This window comes from Rutilus rutilus (assembly GCF_951802725.1).
Source record: "Rutilus rutilus genome assembly, chromosome: 2".
NCBI classification, from domain to species: Eukaryota; Metazoa; Chordata; class Actinopteri; order Cypriniformes; family Leuciscidae; genus Rutilus; species Rutilus rutilus.
The window spans coordinates 60521745-60544079 of record NC_140210.1 but is presented as its reverse complement, the minus strand read 5'-3'; the positions used below and the strand labels follow the sequence as shown (position 1 = coordinate 60544079).

Here is a 22335-nt window from a genome sequence, read left to right as displayed (position 1 = left end):
CCATTATGAGACAAGCGCTGCAGAATAAATACTGCAGTTGAGCTGAACAGAAGCTAAAGGTTTCGTCTCATTGTTGCTATGTAATACAGGTGGGTTAATGTTCCTCAAAATGGTATCCATGTATCTCAGTATAAGAGATAAGAGTGTTGTGAATCGGTAGTGAGTACGTGCAATGTTTAGAGTTGAGTAGTTTTGCCGTAGTGTGTGAAATAGTGACCTTATTCCGGAAGTAGCACTGGGTGGCGCCATGCGCGTAATCTCACTTCCTGGTTTAGCTACTTAGCGCTTTGTTTGCCCTGGTCCAATCTGTTATTATCTGTCTTGATATATGTAGATAGACTATAATATTATAGCCAAATGCGTTGGCCTATGGTTATTAACAACTGCTGCAACGTACTAAAGTACATTTCACTTGAAGCTTTTGAAACAATGCCACAATCAAATTATTTAATAGCTGTGTCTTTCTAATAGCTATTACTTAGTTATGAAGATGTGCACAAACACTACTACATGTAAAGTTTGAAACATTATTACACCACAGTTTGTTTGCTTAATCACCAGATACATTTGCAGTGTATAGCCAACAGATGAGAAAACAAGTAATAAAAACTCTGTGAGTGTTTTAGCGCAATTTTCTCACGTCATGGGATCACAACACTAAGAGATAGTAAATGAAAGAGAAAATGTAAAAATACCCCAAATCGCACGAAAATAACACCCAAAACACACATAATTAAATCGTGCATTTATTAGAACTAGTTTCTGTGAAGAAATGTCACTTTTCCATTTTCAGTGGAAAATGAATAGGAATTGTATTCTGTATTGGCGAAATATTTTAGTAACATATGATAATTACTCATGATAATTATATATTTCTCCAAATATACAACAATAGTTTTATAGGTGAAAAGGCAATATTTTTCTTATTTCTCTTCATATAAAGTTTTAATTAATTTTTGTAGCATAAAGGAAAGATTTTTGATCAATTCTTTTTTTCTAATATTATTTTAAATTTTAGAAGCCATCGATTGCAATTTGTTTCAACTCGATAGCTATTATGGTTGCAGAGAAATTTGCAAAAAACGGATTTTTTTCTGGAATTTCCAGGACATAACATAATGCCGAAAACCCGAAGTCTCTAGGTGGTCTGGTTGAGGAGTAGATAGAAGTGCAAGATTGGTGCGCACAGACAGAACAGAAATCATGAGTTAACAATCGCAATTTTGTCCGGTGGAAAATTGCGCTAAAATAGCCACGAACTGGTGTAGAAATAAAGTAGAGCCTCAACTAGATGAACAAGAGGGTAACGTTAGCTTAGCTAACTGCTAGCTGCAATTTCTTATGCTTTGATCTCTAACACAAGTAATGGCTGTAAAATAAATCCAGCGACTGAATTCTAGAGGACCATAGCTTTCAAACAAGGTATAGCATGTGTATGTGTCCTGTAGTGAGACCATTACAACATTAGATGTTTGTGGCTAATGTAGGCTAAACACTACACATCGGCCAGGCTGCGATCAGACAGGCAGACGGGTCATATAAACACCTAAAAGTCGTTTAAAAATTACCCCGAGAAACAGTGCATTGCTGTGCTGTTGGTACACACGTACATAGCACATTTGGCACAAATTAGCTTATCTTATGTGACATTTTATCAGTGAGACTTCTCTGCAGTTCTCATCGAAATTGAATGAGGGTCCGCTAAACCGGAAGTTGGTTTACAACGGAAGTACTGGACAGAAGTAAAAGTGGGCGGGGCGGAATAAGGTGAATACACTGCCATACTGAGCTAGCGGACCTGTTGCTATGAGTAACCAAGTAAACAATAGAAACGCGAATGGTCTCGTTTTGTGTTGTTAACTGATCTGGAAATGCATTTAGTGCTAATGTGTGTGTAACACATCATGTTAAACGTTTTCCTGTGTTTACACAGAGTAGTTGACTTTAAAAGTGATGCAAATTTAGTAATTTGTGTAATGTGATGGAACTAATGTTTATTACAAGAACCAAATGAGAATAAGTAAAAAATGTTGTTGTTCAACTGGTGATTTTATCCGCGCGCACAAAAGACTCCAGCGGACACCGAGTGAAAGACTGGATCTCTCGATCAGGTACTGTAGGGCACAAGTGATTTAACACTGTTCAGCCGGTTCTGATATTTGATGAGTTTGGATGCTGTGAACATGTTTAGCTAAAGACTGCCACTCCATTTTAGCATTTATTGTTGTTTCTGCAGTTAATAAGACAAAGTTGAAAATTCTGGCTACTATCGTTATTTTAATAATTTCTTTATTTTAATTTTATTTATTGATCTGTCAGGGTTATCTAATCTAACTATTTGTAGCTTGTGTTTTGAATATATGTTCCCCTGCACTTTAGGCATTTTGCACACATTTGCTCCTCATCTTGTGACTTGATTCTGATTTATTTAGTTTTGTATTTTTATTTATCAGAAAGGTATATTCTGTTCTAATTTAATTTAGTAAATTAATTGTTTATTATTTCGGTGCATCGATGTTGTGCTGTACTTAGAGCCTGCTCGCACAGGTAATTTAGCCGATTTAATCTGATTTGTATGTGAAATATAAATCCTGTCTGCAGTGTGGCCTTTCTGGAGTTATTTATGTTATTTCTTAGTTTTATTGATCCAAAATGTTCTTATACATTTTCTTCTATATCTTTGTGTGGTTTTCTGCACATCGCGGCTTTGAAATGTTAAATGCTGAGCTTATAGACACTTTACACAGAGGGAAGATGAGAAGAAAATGCCATCAAAACATTTCATTTACATTTAAATTTATTCATTTAGCAGACGCTTTTATCCAAAACGACTTACAAATGAGAATAGAAGCAGTGAAACTAACAGTAGGACAACAATATGCAAGTGCTGTGACCCTTCTCAGTTTAATCTAACGCTGTACATGTTAATTGTTTTTTTCATATTTCAATATTTAAAATGTTATATTTAAAACATTAATCTCATAACATTATTTATGCAATTGTAATTGGGTAGTTGACAAATGGCCAAGAAAAAGTACTTTTTTTGGAAAACATAACTTTTTAAGAAAAAATACATATATTTATGGAGTATGAAAACTGCAGTTCAAAAAATAGCAGTGGTCACTCATTTTGTCAATGACTTTCTCACGTTTTCACTCAACAGACCTGTAAATGTGTCCTATGGTGTGACATTTAAAAAGTACTAAGAAATTAAATTATTAAATAACAAAACATACTTGAGACAGAATTGTTCACATTATTAAAACATTATTTTCTTAAAGTGATATTTATTTTACATGAAAGTACTAATTAGAATCATTTTCACCATGGATAGATGAACCTGATAAACTATGAATGTCAATAAAACTTTTTCGCCAAACTTACAAAACTGTTTGAAATTGTACCTATTTAAGAGGAGATATTATTGTAACTCCCCTAATGCCAAACTTGACTCTTTTTTTAAAGATATTTTAAAATAAGTATATTTTTCTGTTGTTTTATGTTTGTCACACCATAGGACAAAACGTCACACTAAAGGACAAAGATAGTCATTGCATAAAAAGAGTCAGAATACATACTGTTTATTGTAACAATAACAGAGGAAATTTGTTTTTTTTTGTTTAAACTTTATATATTCGTTTTAAAAGCTTCTTAAAGAGGTCTTGTCCTATGGTGTGACATCTGTGTCCTATGGTGTGACAGGCCAAAGTGTCACACCAAAGGACATTTCCTGTGACATTTTCTGTCACACCAAAGGACATTTGAGCTTTTGTGGCAGTTAATAACCATGCTAATACTAGCTGAACTGTTATTAGCAATTGGCATGATACATTTGCATAATATTACATAGTCCTGCTGTTAAAAATACAAATTTTAATTAAAAAATTAAATGTAGGAGTGTCACACTAAAGGACAAAAAAACTTAACCTCAGTGGTCTGAAAACATAGTTAAATATTTGAACAATTCTGAGAGAAATATTTACCATGTGCACTGCTCATGGGCTTCATAGGGGTCTTCAGTCACATGACCTTGATGGGGTCTTTCAACTAAATTTAGTTGTCCATGATATTGCCCAACATAATATCAGGTTATTGCATAACACCAAAGGAAATTTTTTTCTGTGACAAACTTTATGAAATTCCTACACTTTTAGAAATGTATGTATAGGAAAAGTGATGGCCACTTAGTGAAATAGACACTTGCACAATTATGCCAGGAGTGTTCATTAAGATGTTTAAACATTATTTTCTTTATTTATAAAAGTTAATATTTATGAAATAATGTTGTCTACCGTCACACCATTGGACGATTTTGAGATTTGGCTCAAAGTTGTAAAAAAATAAAAAAATAACTCAGGTATTTAAACAACAAATTCATGTAAAACAAGAAAATGTTTAACCATTTATAGTATTCTAAATTATGAAAATGTGAAAAACTATTTTTTATCTTCTGTGACAGTGAAAAAGCCACGTCACGTCAACTACCCAATTGCAGTGTAAATGCATCCATGGCTCCTCTGCATCTCGAGCTACGAGAACTCGCGAGACTAAAGTGTGAGGAGATTTCTCGTCGAGTGAAAAGCAGTCTCGTGGTCTCGCCATGACGGAGCGTGAGGGTGAAATGAGCACAGAATAGTACATTCACACATAGATACGGGCCTCCACTGTTTTTATCTAAATAAACACCATTGTAAACGTCTGCTCTGCTCATCCAGCACGAGTTGCAGTCGCACACAGTGCAGCACGAGCCACAGTTCACTCGTGATGATGGCGGAGGATTTGTTGCGCAACAGAGCCTAAAACGTCTGATAAATGTCTTATCTTGTGGAATGCGCGCTCAGCACTGCCGCTACGGAGTACGTGCGATCGCCAATCCCAAACTGAAAGTAAAACACAAGCTCCCTGATGCCGGAAATTAGGCTGCACACATACAACAGCCTGTTTTCCAGTCATGAACTTTGTCATTGAGGATTTCTATATTGTGCAAAAATCTCGTCTCGTCTCATTCTCATGAACCCAATATCGTGTCTCGTCTATTCTCGTGAGATAAGTGTCTCGTCACACCGTTTTGAGTGGGTGTGCCACAAGTTTTTTTTTTTTTTTAAGCCCCTGGAAACCAATTTATAGCGGAAATATCACCTCTTTATGAAAAAGTTTGTTCCTATTGTTGCTGTCAATATTATTTTTGGAAGATACGTTAAAAATGCAGTTAGCTTCTGTTAGTGATCGACCGATATATCAGGCCGATATTTGCGGGTTTGACGTGTATCGGCATCGGCCGATATGCGGCTGCTGCGTTCGCCGATAGTTTTGCCGGCATTATTTACAGACAGGCGTCTGCAGGCAGCTCTGTGTTGCTGGAGACGCTGCAGTTCACGCGCAGCCCATGCACTGCCCCTCCCACACTAGCAGAGTGCTGGAAGCCTCTTCAAGACAACGGCAAGTTTTAAACTTTCAAAGCATCTTTTAACTGTTTGACTTAGCTGAAATATTGCCATACACTTTAAAAGTGGAAACACATTGCTTTACATGTGCGTGCAACTAAGCAAGTTTGTGGGTCCAAATGGAAAACGCGAATGCCTCATCTATAAAACTGCTTGTCATTGTATTTAAGGAGCTACAAATAGCTAAGTTTGAGGCTATCCATATTCATACGGCAGCTGTTACGAACACATAGGATTAAATAATGCCGACGTTGTTCCGTGATATTTGTGGGAGTTTTATTCAGCGACCACCTGGCTGAGGTTTGGACGTGTGCTCATAAAATAAGCGACGCGGTTGCGACACGCATGCGATGCAGCGCGCTCGTTTGTCCAGGCGCTTCTATGCCGTGGTGAGATGAAAACAAATACATTTTTTAGGGCCTGTTCACATATCGCGTCTTTTGCGCGCTCAAGTTCGTTATTTCACATGTAGGCGCGGCGGTATGCGCGCTCATAATGGAAGCGATGCGCTTGTTTTTTCCAAGCGCGTCCGCGCCGCATCGAGATAAAAACATCTCAACTTTTCAGAATGCCGCATCTGTGGTGGAATAATACGACAGCATCGAAAACTCGGCCGAACAGCTGATCATAGCTGGACAGGGCGGGTTTTTATTTCTCATCTCCGTAAATATATGAAGTCGTAAAGGGCAGGATTTACTTAAAGAATTTAAATCATGCTTAAATATTTATTTTCAGTAATTTTAGCACTGAACTTTTTTTTACTTGTTCTACCTCACATGTTTTTAATATTTGTCAAATATTTTTTTTTTTTTTTTTAAGTTCAATAAATGTTCCTTTTTTAAATTGAGACTTGTAACGTTTGTTATCATCATTGTGTCATTTTTATGATTTAAATTGAGTGAGCAAAAGCAGTATCGGCTCCAAATATCGGCCCAAGAAAATCGGCAGCCCGTATCGGTCATCGGCTAAGGCTGATGAAAAAAAATCGGCATCGGCACTAAAAAATCCATATCGGTCGATCCCTAGCTTCTGTGTACGTCTCTACAGTGCATGGCATGATATGTGTGTCTCACTTGCTGCTTGAACATGATGCAACTTTTGTTTGATTTAATCCCGGATAATTCCAATTGATGATTTAACCTAAATTGTGTGATTAATCAGTATCTAAGAGCAGCATCTTTGGATTATGCGTTATATTTTTAAGCATTTAAATTGTCATTTGTTGCAAATGCAAAATTAAGAAACGTGAATGTGAACTGATTTCGCTGTCGCGTTTCGAACGCATTGATCAATATGCTTGCGTAGACTTCAGTAAAAATATAGTGGCTAAATTAACAATAAATAAAGCTTTTACTTCTGAAGTTTCCAAAGACCACAGCAGTAATGACTTAATTAACTTCTTTACTTATAAGATTGATAATATCAGGGAGAAAATTATAACTATGCAACCGTCTACTACAGTATCGCATCAGGCAGTGCATTGTAGTCTTCCTGAGGAAAAAAATCCATTCATTCATTGCAATAGGAGAGGAAGAATTTACTAAACTCGTTAAATTATCTACATCAACAACATTGTATGTTAGACCCTATACCGACTAAGCTACTGAAAGAGATGCTTCCAGAGGTCATAGATCCTCTTCTTAATAGCATTAATTCATCTTTCTCTCTAGGATATGTACTGAAAACTTTTAAGCTGGCTATGATTAAACCTCTTATTAAAAAAATGCTACTTGATTCTAGAGAATTAGTCAATTACAGGCCAATCTCAAATCTACCCTTTTTGTCAAAGATAGGCTACTAGAAAAGGCAGTATCTTCACAACTATGTTCCTTTTTAGAAAGAAATGGAATCTGAAAGGATTTCCAGTCAGGATTTAGTACTGAGACAGCTCTCATTAGAGTCACAAATGATTTACTCTTATCATCCGATCGTGGTTGTGTCTCTCTATTAGTGTTACTTGATCTTAGTGCTGTATTTGACACTATCGACCACAACATTATTTTAAATAGACTCAAAAATTATGTTGGCATTAGTGGAATTGCACTAGCATGGTTTAAATCATACTTATCTGACCGTTATCAGTTTGTAGCAGTAAATGAAGAGATGTCTCATCGATCACAAGTTCAGTATGGCGTACCACAAGGCTCAGTACTAGGACCGCTACTGTTCACTCTGTACATGCTACCCTTGCGAGATATCATTAGGAAGCATGGGATTAGCTTTCACTGTAATGCCGAAGATACCCAGCTCTATATCTCTTCACGCCCCAATGAAACATGGCAATTCAAGAAATTAACAGATAATGCATATCTTATATAAAAATTTGGATGACTAGTAATTTACTATTTCTTAATTTCTCAGATTTTCTAATGACTAAACCAAAAACCTCTGTACATACTAACCTAGAAAACTGTCTAACACTTGATGGCTGCTCTGTCAAGTCTTTGTCGTTGCTTAGGAAACTGGGTGTGCTCTTTGATACCAATCGTTCATTTGAAAGTTTGACACGTGTCTAGTATCTGTAAAGCCGCATTCTTCTGTCTTAAATATATATCTAAATTACGTCATATGCCTTCAATGAAAAATACAGAAGAACAATTAGTTCATGCGTTCATGACCTCAAGGCTAGATTATTGTAATGCTCTACTGGGTGGTTGCCCTGCACGCTTAATAAACAAACTACAGCTGGTCCAAAACGCAGCAGCTCGAGTTCCTACCAGAACCAGGAAGTATGACCATATTAGCCCGGTTCTGTCAAAACTGCACTGGCTCCCGATTAAACATTGTATACATTTTTAAATATTGCTGATTACTTTCAAAGCACTAAATGGTTTAGCTCCGCAGTGCTTGAGCGAGCTCTTAATGTTAATCTTAATCTTAAATTCCGGCCAGTTGATAATACCTAGAATATCTAAATCGACTGCTGGCGGTAGATCCTTCTCCTATTTAGCACCAAAACTTCGGAACAATCTTCCTAACATTGTCTGGGAAGCAGTCACACTCTGTCAGTTCAAAGCTAGACAAAAAACACATCTCTTTAACCTATACATTCTTATTATACAAATCAGTTAAATGATTATTAGGCTGCATAAATTAGGTCAGCCGGAACCGGGAACACTTCCTATAACACCCAATGTACTCGTTACATCATAAGAAGAATGGCATCTACGCTAATGTTAATCTTTCTGCTTATTCCGAAGTTTACTGTAATCAGTCGGATCCTGTGCCTAGACACGACCACAACACATCCCTGAAGTGTCAGCAGAGATTGTGCCAACTAGACTCTCCCCTGTGAAGGCCTCATTGACACGACAGCCATTGGCTCTGATCCTCAACAAACCAGTCTCCATACCGGCGTGATGACTCCGATCTTCAACCAGATGGAACTGGATAATATTCTGATTGTTCCAATCCAATCTAACTTCTGACCTATAATGCTCCTTGCATCATAATCATACACTGTTCGTTCCCTGACCAGAGGAGAACTGGCCCCCGACTGAGCCTGGTTTCTCCAAAGGTTTTTTTCTCCATTCTGCCCTGATGGAGTTTTGGCTCCTTGCCACTGTCGCCTTTTTTCACCTTTGTTGCCATTGGCTTTTGGCTTGCTTAGCTGGGGACATTTAATTTTACATTTAATTTAGTATTCAACAATAATATCGATCTGCCTGCATTGACTGAATATTAGAACATATTAGATATTAATGCATATTAGAACTCAACCGAGCTGGATCATGACATCACAGTTTTCTCCAGAGCGGAAATATACATAAATTAACTAAATTAATACCTTTTTTACAACAAAAATGAAACATCACTGAACTTACTTAAAGGGATAATTCCCTGCTGGAAAGATGAATGTGTATTTAAATTGGGTCATTTATGTAGTAGAAATGTGAAAAGCCAGAAAATGTATTTTTGGCTCATGTGGATGAAAGACATGAGGGAGGGAAGCACGGTCATTCGGAAATACTACCGGGTTCAATTCCGATTTTTTGCTCATATGTGACACAGACCGGATGTTTTCTATGACCGTGTAAACAGGAAAAAAACGCATTCATTTGGATATTTCGAGATCGGTTTCAGGCCTCGTTCATTTGTGGAAATAAATCAGATATGTGCCAATGCAACTATCATGTAAACAGACAGATCCGATTTTTTGAGGCATTAGGCTACATATCCGCGGTTTAATGATGAGAGAAACCCTGACACGCATCTGCAAAGGGACGGATGGCCCGATGAAACATTGTGTCGTCGTAGGAGAGGAATGTGGACACACGTTGACACAACATATCAAAGGTTGGCTTGCTCATCCTAAAATTTCAGACCCCCTGCTCCTCGTTAAAGCCCGCCACGATCTCATGAAAGTGTGTATCTATAGCACGAATTTTATTCCAAAAATAGTAGTCAGGTCCCAAAATAGATAAATAGCCCTGGATAAGATGCAGTAGGCATTTTTGAGGAAAAGTACTTCAAGTGTTGTTTCTATATGATTTTTAGGTGCTGAATCCATTTCTGCCGTATAACAAGTTGTAAACATCACTGTTTTGGCATAAACAATAAAAACAAAATGGCTGCCAAAAAAAAAAAAAAAAACCGTTTTAATGCATTTATTGCAGTTTAAACATTAAACATTATAACTAAACTATGCGTTCTCAGAATATTTAAACATGTAAACAATGAAAAAACAACATTAACATGAAAGGGACAGTTTTTAATGGCTGCTGGAATTATGCCAAGGTACCAAGGTACACTGGGAAGCATATATCAGTGGAAATATGCAATTATGCCCAGCCCGAAGGGGGGAACTTGGAATACACATGACCCCAGGGGGCTGCATATTGAGAATCACTGGGGTGTCCAGCCGCAGGTGGAATATTTCAAACCCAGGGGTGGCAAGGTGGCTTGCAGAGGGAAAGACACATGCTCAGAGAGGCTTACAGTGGAAGACACACGTGGGGGTCGCCCAGAGGCCGTGTTAGGTGTTGCCCAGCCTGCAGCTCTACAGATGTCTGTTAGCGAGGCGCCATGCGCTAGAGCCCAAGAGGACGCCACACTCCTAGTGGAGTGGGCCGTCACACCAAGGGGGCATGGTCGACCTTGCTGCTGGTAAGCCAAAGCAATGGCGTCCACTATCCAGTGAGACAACCTTTGCTTGGAGAGAGCCTTTCCCTTCAGCTTCCCACCATGACAGACAAAGAGCTGGTCTGAAGTCCTGAAACACTGCGTTCTGTCTACGTAAGCACGGAGGGTGCGTACTGGACAGAGCAGTGCCAAGGCTGGGTCTGCCTCCTCCGAGGGCAGCGCTTGCAGGTTCACCACCTGGTCTCGAAAGGGTGTGGTGGGAACCTTGGGCACATATCCAGGCCGGGGTCTCAGGATCACGTAAGAGTTAGCCGGTCCAAATTCCAGGCACGCTTCGTCAACCGAAAATGCCTGCAGGTCCCCTACCCTCTTGATGGAGGCCGATGCAACCAGGAGCGCTGTCTTCATTGACAGGAACTTAAGCTCCACTGATTGCAGAGGCTCAAAGGGAGCACTCTGCAGAGCAGTTAAAACCACTGAGAGGTCCCAAGAGGGAACGAGAGGAGGGCGAGGAGGATTCAGTCTCCTCGCTCCTCTCAGGAAACTGATGATCAGGTCGTGCTTTCCAATGGACTTACCATCAACTGCATCATGATGTGTGGCAATGGCGGCACCATACACTTTCAGGGTGGAGGGAGACAGCCTTCGCTCCAACCCTTCTTGCAGGAAGGAAAGCACGACACTGATCGGGCCTTTCGTGGGTTCTTGAAGTTTAGAAGAACACCAGTTGACGAAGAGTTTCCACTTCAACGCATAGGCATGTCTCGTGGACGATGCTCTAGCGGAAGTGATGGTAGCCACCACCGCTGGTGGTAGGGTACTCAAACCTGCCTCGTCCCGTCCAGGAACCACACATGGAGATTTCAAAGATCGGGACGAGGGTGCCATAGGGTGCCCCGTCCCTGAGAAAGCAGGTTCTTTCTCAGAGGAATTGGCCAGGGAGGTGCTGTCGCGAGGAGTACTAGTTCTTGGAACCAGGTGCGGTTGTGCCAATACGGGGCAACCAAAATGACCTGCTCCTCGTCCTCCCTGATCTTGCGCAAAGTCTGCGCAAGAAGGCTCACTGGGGGAAACGCATACTTGCAGAGACCCCGCGGCCAGCTGTGCGCCAGTGCATCCGTGCCGAGCGTGCCCTCGGTCAGAGAATAAAACAGGTCGCAGTGGGACGAGTCATGGGAGGCAAACAGATCTACCTGTGCGTCCCCGAACTGATCCCAAATCAGCTGAACCGACTGGGGATGGAGTCTCCATTCTCCAGCGAGAGGCCGAAACCGAGACAGATCGGCTGCACGGTTCAGGTCTCCCGGGATATAAATGGCTCGAAGCGACCTCAGATGCTTCTGACTCCATATGAGGAGGTGGCGGGCGAGTTGCGACATACGACGGGAGCGCAGGCCACCTTGTCGGTTGATGTACGCTACTGTGGCGGTATTGTCTGATCGGACTAATACGTGCTGACCCCTGAGCAACGCACAGAAGCGGTGCAGGGCGAGACGTACAGCCTGCAACTCTAGGCAATTGACATGCCAAAGACGCTGGGGTCTTGTCCAGGAGCCCGCGGCAGCACGTCCATTGCACATGGCGCCCCAGCCCATTGTGGAGGCATCTGTTGATATAACAACATGCCAGGAAACTCGTTCATCTCCAGCCCATAGAAAACTGAGGTTCGGGCTAGCCCGAAATGGAGAACCGCGTACTGGTATGCCTGCCCCTCGAATTATATATATATATATATATATATATATATATATATATACACTGGTATGCCTCATTTGCATATGTAAACATGACATTTCAGAAAACTTGTAATACAAAAAATGTCTGTCTCTATGTAAGTGAAAAACTGGAAAGGTTTTATGGTAATATCTATAACTTAAAAATTTTACCCTATCCACCTGTAGTGTTTAGGCTGTGAATAATGCACCTATTGTTTCAATAACAATTACAAGAAAATGGGACCCTTATTTCAATGTTATACGGTGGATCCTTATTCAGGAGACATTGAACTTTCTAAAAATGTGGTATAACAACTTTTCCTCAAAAATGCCTACAGGGTTACACAATCTTGAAGATTCGGACCTGACTATAGTATTTGAGTGCATATGATACGCAGTTTTCACGTGCATATGATATTTACTTTATGGCGTGTAATACACACGCACTCCACACCCCTAATCGTACACAAGGGGTTTACAGTGCATATCTGCATGCAGAAACTATTTTTGGCGTATAAATGGCACGAGAAATAAAATTTGTGGTATAGATACACACTTTCATGAGATCGTGTTGTATGTTCCCACCAGTCCTGAGATCTCTCTCGCACACAATAACTGAAGCATATGTGCAGGCTGCAATGATGGCCCTTTTCATCCTCCTCCACCTCAAAATCATGGTGATAGTTGGCGAACTTCGCATAAGCTACTGTATTTCGCAGCAGTCGCATCAGTCAAAAAATGCATCATGAAGAGGACAAAAATACATATAAGTCGCATTTATTTAGACATTTATTTCACAAAATCCAAGACCAAGAACAGACATTTAATCTGGAAAGGCAAGTTATTCAACTACACAATAGCACACAGAACAACAGGCTGAAGAGGTGTCCGGTATGTTAACGTAACACATTAACTAGGGCTGTAACGATATGCGATATGAAACTGAAATCGCGACACACAGATCCACAAACTTGTGTTGCGGTGTGAGAAGGCAGAGAGAGACACCCCTTCCACTCCCAGAGTTATCCTTCCCGTCCAGACCAAATGCTACCACATCTTTAAATTACTAATAGTATTATTTTAAGTTAACATTATAAAATACGTAGACCTACACCACAAAACTAGTTGAGGATAAATTCTTTAAAATTGGGCAATTCCAGCGTTATGGACGTGACATTTGCAGTCAAAACGTGAAATATAAATTCTCAGAAAATGCATTTAATATCAATATATTGAAACGTCTGTTTATATATCCATATTCCCTTAATAAAGGGACATTAGATAATATCTCTACATGCGTTTTATATTTAATATGAGGAAAATACACACGCGTTATGGACACAAAAAAATCTTTAACTTTTAGGTGGCAAAATATTTTTTAGTAATTCTGTGAAATACACTGCGCAAACCAAAAGTAATACTAACCACCGGATGAAGAAGGGTTGACTCTCCACAGAACATAAAATATTTTTTATTTTTTGTGTTCGCATTGAGGAAAAAACAGTGTTACGGATGGGACCGCTCTGAAACGGCACTAAAAGACTGCTTTGAAACGTTCACAGAGACCTCAAACAGAAAGCACAAAGCCTGTCTTTAAATTTAATTTCGATTTGTATTAATTGTATCTTAATTTTAATCTTTTTCATCAACCAATTGCCTGGATTTAAGAAATAAGAAGAATAAATATAGTAGACAATAGATAATCACGACACGGAGGCGGCGGTGCATGAACTAGAGCTCATCTCATAAAAGAACCGAAACTCAGCATATATGTTGGCCTACTTGCCTCACAGACCTGAGACATATATAGAAAGCTTGAAATGTCTACTTTTAAACAGAACAATTCAAAACGAAAGAAAAAAGACTGCTCTGCTCTCTGCTTATGTAATCTGGATGAAATGTGTATTTCTCTCTGGCGCGTTCACTACTGCGAATATCGGGAGTCAGCATCGTCAACTTCATCTTTGCAGCCGACACTGACACAGAAAACTCTTGTTTATTAATAAACAATTCAAATGTCTCCTTGCTATATTTGACATATTCATAATCATTACTTTTGCTGGTTCTTTGTGACAGCTTTTAGGAGCTTTATTGGCAGCGCCACCCTTACATGTTACATGAACGCGTCACCACCGCATCAGCACCGAAAACATGGAGATTTTTTTCTTTTTGAGGGCATTTTGTTTGTGTTCAGTCTTTTGTTCAGTTTTTCAGTTGTTTTCAGTAATTTTTTCAGGGGTATAAGCTACAGGAGCAGCATCTGTACTCTCGCGGCTGTAGACGGTAATGTTTTCTCTTGGTTCATTTCAGTCAGTATGAATTAATTTTGATATACAAGTCGCACCTGACTATAAGTCACAGGACCAGCCAAACTATTAAAAAAAGTGTGACTTATAGTCCGGAAAATACGTTATATCGCAAAGCTAGCATCAAGCATATTTCATGTTTGTCCATCTGTGCAAGAACCCCCTTTAAGCATGCACAACGTTTCAGATAGTATGTCAAATGTAAACACATTAATCGGATATGGGGCAAGAAAGTGTAAACGGACGGTAAAAAAAAAATCGGATATAAACAACAAACCAGATTTGGGCATCAAGACCTGCAGTGTAAACGAGGCTTGCTTGTCCCACATACTTGAGTATCTGCAGTGAGCAGTTTGGATCCATCCATTTGCCAGAGATCAGCTTGACTCCTGGGTGATTGTAGCTCAGGTCCAGCTCTCTCAGGTGTGAGGGGTTTGAACTCAGAGCTAAAGACACATAACCACAGCCTTCCTCTGTCACCATACAGCCAGACAACCTACAGACACACACAGTCAGACCATCTACAAAAACACACACACATGATTGGCAGACTGTAAATAATCTCTTATATGTTCTTTTTTCAATTTCAGCGGACAAATATATACATTTATCAAGGCAGAAATTCTTCTTTACAATAAAACAAAAACATATACATCAATACAGAGACAGCATTCAGCATTCAACCCATCATGTCTACATCAGCATTATAACCCATCATGGTCATGGAAATTCAATACTCAAGCTTATACAGATGTTTTGTGTTTTCCTCATTTTGACAGCAACTATGTACAAGAACAAGGGGAGCTATTACTTCTAATTCCTAAAAAAAACATTACTTTACAGACCATTTATGCTTCAAGAAAAGTCAGTGCAAATTGGTTTTATATAATCAGTAATTTTTTTTCCATATTGAACAAATTTATTCTATCTGGGTTAGCTTTTCCATCACATATACAGTATATATATATATATATATATATATATATATATTAGGGGTGTAAGAAAAAATCGATACACATGAGTATCGCGATATTTTATTTTGCAATACTGTATCGATTTTCAAAAACGCAATATCGATTTTTTTTTTTTTTTACGTCCAAAAACATTCATGGTAAGACGGTGGTTCACGTTTATGTTGTTTAAAAGGCTCGCCGAACGGTGCGTGTCCACTGGCACGGAGCGAGCGGAGCAAGCGTTTTCAATTCATTCCATGGAAGTCGAGCTTCACGCTCAGCAGTGCATTTTGGGATTGACAGCGGACCGGAGAAAGCGTTGAGAGCGACTGAGAGCGTCAAAAGGTTGGCCAGTTCAGACCGAAAAACGCGGTCGGCAGTTTATGATGGATTTAGTGCGTAAATCATTTTGTTTACAAATTAGACGCTTTGCAGTTGTTTATATGTTAAAGATTTTATTTTGGATGTGTTTATTGTTATTATATTGGCTGGGTTTATAAAATTGAAAGGATCTTTGCTTGGTGCATTTGGAAACAAGCTTGTCTATTTCTAAATGTAATCGCGTGCATGATGATTATACTGTCCGTGTGTTGAAAAAAACAAACACACTCGTAACAGACACACCCCAAAGCGGAGACGTTACAGCGTTGCCAGCGGCACCGAGCGTAGTTTTGCCGCTGTAGTGGACGCGCACCGTGAAGCTGCGTTCACACCAAACGCGAATAGAGTGTCTGGCGCGAGTGATTTCAATGTTAAGTTAATGCAAAGACGCGTTTACGCGCGTCTGGAGGTCCTGTGGCGCGAATGAGGCGTTTAGCGCGGCAGACGTTAATTTGCCTCATTCGCGCGTCCAGTTCTTTTAAAATCTTTTATCACATAAAAACTTGATTTCAATAGGCCTATATGACACATTCATTTTGTTCACTTTCATTCATTTTCGTCCAGTTCACGTTGTTGTTTTGTATTGTGACAGGGGCTATGTATTTTCTTTTATTATGGCCTACTTGAGAAATATAAAAATTTGCTCACTAAGAACCTGTGAACCACAATACCAAACTGGCAGTCTGATTTTCTGTGAACTGAATTGTTAACCTAAAGTAAACTTCTTTGACTTTTATGCACATCATGTCTTTTTTTAAATATTATTTTTTCTAAAATTATAGTCCTACTTTAAAAAAATCCCAATATATCGCCTTATGCACAGTATCGAAATATATTGCAATATATTGAATCGTGACCCATGTATCGTGATACGTATCGTATCGCCAGATTCTTGCCAATACACAGCCCTAATATATATATATATATATATCATCAACTGTAAGTGGCTCTGGTTTTAGCCATTTCTTTGTAATAACTTTTTTACTGGCTGCCAGAAGAATTAACATCAGTTTTTTATCAATGTTATTCCACCCATCAAAAGAACTATTAGCCAGATGTAAACATTCACACTTGAAAGGAATCATCACCTCAAAAACAGCTTCCAAATTTCCTTCAATCCCTTGCCAAAACTGGGTTAATTTCTGACACTCCCCAAAAATACGATGATGGTTAGATTCCCTTTTCCCTCATAATCTCCAACAGCTAGCACCTGTCCCGTTGTATCTTTTCTGTGTTGGTGTGGTAAATCTCTTACATGTTCTTAAATACCTCAGAATCTGCAGCTTACAGTGTGGGCTTTTCAGTCCTTCAGAAATAATCTTCACTCCTGAATCCTGCAGGTCATTGTTCGTCAGGTCCAGCTCTCTCAGGTGTGAGGAGTTTGAACTCAGAGCTGAAGACACATAACCACAGCCTTCCTCTGTCACCATACAGCCAGACAACCTACAGACACACACAGTCAGACCATCTACAAAAACACACACACATGATTGGCAGACTGTAAATAATCTCTTATATGTTCTTTTTTCAATTTCAGCGGACAAATATATACATTTATCAAGGCAGAAATTCTTCTTTACAATAAAACAAAAACATATACATCAATACAGAGACAGCATTCAGCATTCAACCCATCATGTCTACATCAGCATTATAACCCATCATGGTCATGGAAATTCAAAACTCAAGCTTATACAGATGTTTTGTGTTTTCCTCATTTTGACAGCAACTATTTACAAGAACAAGGGGAGCTATTACTTCTAATTCCTAAAAAAAACATTACAGACCATTTATGCTTCAAGAAAAGTCGAATTCGTTTTATATAATCAGTAATTTTTTTTCCATATTGAACAAATTTATTCTATCTGGGTTAGCTTTTCCATCACATATACAGTATATATATATATATATATATATATATATATATATCATCAACTGTAAGTGGCTCTGGTTTTAGCCATTTCTTTGTAATAACTTTTTTACTGGCTGCCAGAAGAATTAACATCAGTTTTTTATCAATGTTATTCCACCCATCAAAAGAAGTATTAGCCAGATATAAACATTCACACTTGAAAGGAATCAAAACAGCTTCCAAATTTCCTTCAATCCCTTGCCAAAACTGGGTTAATTTCTGACACTCCCCAAAAATACGATGATGGTTAGATTCCCTTTTTCCTCATAATCTCCAACTGCTAGCACCTGTCCCTTTGTATCTTTTCTGTGTTGGTGTGGTAATTCTCTTATATATTCTTAAATACCTCAGAATCTGCAGCTGACAGTGTGGGCTTTTCAGTCCTTCACAAATAATCTTCACTCCTGAATCCTGCAGGTCATTGTTCGTCAGGTCCAGCTCTCTCAGGTGTGAGGGGTTTGAACTCAGAGCTGAAGACACATAACCACAGCCTTCCTCTGTCACCATACAGCCAGACATCCTACAGACACACACAGTCAGACCATCTACAAACACACATCAACATTATGACCGGCAGACTGTAAATTATCTCTTTATGTTCTTAAATACCTCAGTATCTGCAGCTGACAGAGTGGGCTTTTCAGTCCATCAGAAATAATCTTCACTCCTGAATCCTGCAGGTCATTGTTACTCAGGTCCAGCTCTCTCAGGACACAGTTTGAGGATTGTAGAGCTGATGACACAATTTCACAATCCTGACCAGTGAGATTACAGCCAGCAAGACTAGAAGAGAGTAAATACAGCACAATAAGTTGGGGTGTATGGTGCTTTTCTTTAAAGAGGCAGCAGTAGCACCTTAAAAACTAGAAAAACTGAGATAAATAATTGGCAATACAAAGATAAAATAAAGTAAAATATTGTAAAATTTGTGGTAGTTGTGGAGAAGTAGTCCACATTGGTGGATGAACAGCTTGACACTCACTGACCATAGGGTTCCCTTGTCCATAGCATAGCCTAGTTATTCCAAACTGAAGTAGTATGTATAACAAAAATGTAAATATATATATATATATATATAGAGAGAGAGAGAGAGAGAAATTCAAGTAGATAAAGGATTGCCAAGATATAATGTAGAATGAATCTGTTTCATATGGAGTTGGGACGTGAGGTCAAAGACTGTCACTTTCGGCACTGGCCACATCCCCAGGTGAAGTCACAGGTCCATCATCCCCAGAGGCCTCGAGTCTAAAGCACGATGTACAGTATATGTTAAATTATGTTGTAAAACATATGCATAGAGTGTGATGTCATATTGTGTGCACGCGCGTCTATGGTTTGTGTGAAAGAATACGTCAGCAGCGTTAAATAAAAAATAAAAAAAACATTCGTCCGCAGCCGCTCCACTCCTGACCGCAAGTCCACCGTCAGTGTTGTAGACCGGCACTAGGCAGGTTTTTTGTGTTCATTTCTATTGCATTACGATTGAAAGCAGTATCAATAATGTCAAAAGTATGATGTGCAGTCAAGTTCGGGTGCGTGTATGCTGTTTAAATGAGGGTTCTCACTGATACGCTTGTTGTGAGTTTTGAGGAGTTGTATTTTGACGACTTGATATTATTTCTTATTCAAAAGTTTCCCGCACCCCTGCCAAAGATCCAGGCAAGACAAGATTAAACATATTTACTTGCAAAATTATTACATTCTAAATTTTGAATGCCTAACATTCCAGTTTAATGCGACATGTAGCCTAAGCTATGTGTGGCGAACAGTAGGTTTATTACGGAAAGAGGTTTAAAGAAGAGTCGACTACGCCACCCTGGTCACTAAACCAGAGAAGTATCCTAATTTGGACACACAGGTTCGGTGTTTCCCTTACACAAAGAATTGGAGACGTGGGTATAAGAAAATACAAAAATATTCTTTATTGGACAAATGTAAAATATTAAAATATGCAGCAATTGGGATCAATCATCACTCCACACACACACACAGACACACAACAACAATACAGACTTATCAGGACTTGTGATTACTGGAAGCAGGATGAGCTAGCGCCAAACTTCTCCACATCAGCAATGGTCGAGAAGCACAAACACGTGCACCCTCACATCAACCAAGATCAATCACTATAGGTTATAGACCACACACACACGGTGCATCAGGCCCCACCACCACAATAGAGCAACTAGCTCTCCTGCTCCGGACTCACAGTGCCTGAAAGACAAGAAAAGCGAATTACAACAAGAAATAGTTTACATGAATTCTAATTTACAAGGCACGACCACAATACCCAATATCACAAAACAAAATATATGATACACTCAAACCTGCAGTTTTGGATTTCAGTAAGGTTTTCAGTACATTGGTTTACAGTCACCAGCCTGTCCCAGCTTCACAGGCCGGCTAACACCCACAACCCTCTTTCCTCTGACAGGCTGAGGATCACTCACAAAATTATTAAGTAATGCAAATATTATTCACAAAAGGAACACAGGGCAAACCCATAAGGGATCAAAAACAAACAAAATAAATGAAGTTAAATTATCCCAATAATAAAGCAAACTAACGCGAAAATATATTGAATGCTGGACGTGCTCACATGAGAGCCACTACTGGCCAGCAGGTTATTAAAATAAAACAGTAAACAAAAGTAAAAGATATTGGGAACAAAACAGCAGCAATGAAAGTCCCAATCCGAGCAGCAGTCTTCACGTACGTTTATAACGGCAGATTCATTCACCAACATGCGGCGATCGCGTCATTCGTCCGGCAGCAACAGAGTGAGAACCAAATAATACCAAGGCGAGCAGAAAGCCAAACAGCAATACACCAGCGATGATTATTGTAGTAGTATGACGTGCATTTGTATACGGCAAACGGCGCGCGTTCACCAACCACTGTAAACACTCGGCTTGAACACGCGCTTCTCCACAAGCCGCACAGCACCTCCAGCCAGAATGAAAACACAACGACTGCAAACACTCAGCACCACATGTGCTTATCCACAAACCACACAGCAACTCCAGCCAGGATGAACACAGAGAAATGACGCGCTGGCGAAACAGTCACACATCAACGCAAAGTCCGGTGGCCAAACAGCCACCTTAATATACCCGTATGAATGAGACGCTGATTACCTGCGGGCCTCTAGGGCGGAGTCAACCCATGCAAACGAGGTGCTACCCAACAGCAGCACTTCACTACATATGTATCGTTACTTTTGCAACAACTCTATTATTTTTCCAGTCATAGACCAGCGCTCAAGCACTGTCTAGAATCCAGCGCTGACTAGAATCAGCATTCACGAGCTCAAAAATGTGTTTGGCGCTGACAACAATCCGGTGGTGGCTAGCATCCAGCGCTGACTAGAATCAGCATTCACGAGCTCAAAAATGTGTTTGGCGCTGACAACAATCCGGTGGTGGCTAGCATCCAGCGCTGACTAGAATCAGCATTTCCGTGCTCAAAAATGTGTTTGGCGCTGACAACAATCCGGTGGTGGCTAGCATCCAGCGCTGACTAGAATCAGCATTCACGAGCTCAAAAATGTGTTTGGCGCTGACAACAATCTGGTGGTGGCTAGCATCCAGCGCTGACTAGAATCAGCATTCACGAGCTCAAAAATGTGTTTGGTGCTGACAACAATCCGGTGGTGGCTAGAATCCAGCGCTGACTAGAATCAGCATTCACGAGCTCAAAAATGTGTTTGGCGCTGACAACAATCCGGTGGTGGCTAGCATCCAGCGCTGACTAGAATCACGCAGAGGAGGAATGGAAAGTTGGCAAGCCATTAAAAAGTATTGACTTAAGAAACACTTATATTTTTTTAAATAATTTCAATAAATCATATTCCCATTCACTCCAGCGACAAATTTATAAATTAATTAAACTAAATTCTATTTATAAGGTAAAACTTTTTTTAGACATGAAATAATTCCAATCCCTAATGCCAAAATGTTTTCTTTGTTCACTAAGTAATTTACTGGTCAGGCATTATTGTTAACGCGCAAGACAGTAAGGAGAAAATGACAATTTGATGGATAATTTAAATATATTCTGCAATCACATTTTGGTAATGTATTCATTCCGCCGTCACATCCGAGCGCTAAACGCTGCTTGGGTAGTTTTAAGATATAAAAATAAATAATTTAATTGTTCATATGTGTTTATTCTTGTTAGAATTTTTTTTTTTTTTATGAACACAAATTAATCACGACAAACCTAATTAATTGTAATTGTATTAATTATACCATTGATGAAAACAAGCTGATACCAAGGTATTTTAGGCCTACAATTCTAACATAATTTTTCATGAAAAATCATGATTGTATTTATTTATTTTTTGAAACTAAGGTTAATGTAAGCAGCTTCTTGCAATACTCTCCTAAATGTGTAATAAAACTTAAGTGTAAACATTACCACTTTAATGACTGTCCTTTATTTTTCAGTGCATTTGTTTTACAATATATGGCTATTACTGTCATGTAGGGGTGGAACGGTACATGTATTCGTATTGAACCGAAACGGTACGGGCGTCACAGT

The 22335-nt window shown here is 39.3% G+C and overlaps 1 protein-coding gene across 2 annotated transcripts in view; it reads right to left on the bottom strand.

The window, feature by feature from the left end:
• Positions 1 to 22335, bottom strand: part of LOC311286246 (NLR family CARD domain-containing protein 3-like) — a 42634-nt gene that overhangs the window by 8462 nt on the left and 11837 nt on the right. Inside the window, exons 3-6 of one of the 2 annotated variants that reach the window (XM_084402372.1) lie at positions 18403 to 18576; positions 18140 to 18313; positions 17151 to 17324; positions 14879 to 15043 (exon numbers count right to left, since the gene is read on the bottom strand). In XM_084402372.1, coding sequence (XP_084258498.1) covers positions 14879 to 15043; positions 17151 to 17324; positions 18140 to 18313; positions 18403 to 18576 — 687 coding nt within the window. The remainder of the gene's footprint in view (positions 1 to 14878; positions 15044 to 17150; positions 17325 to 18139; positions 18314 to 18402; positions 18577 to 22335) is intronic. The other variant, XM_084402373.1, reaches the window with a different exon arrangement.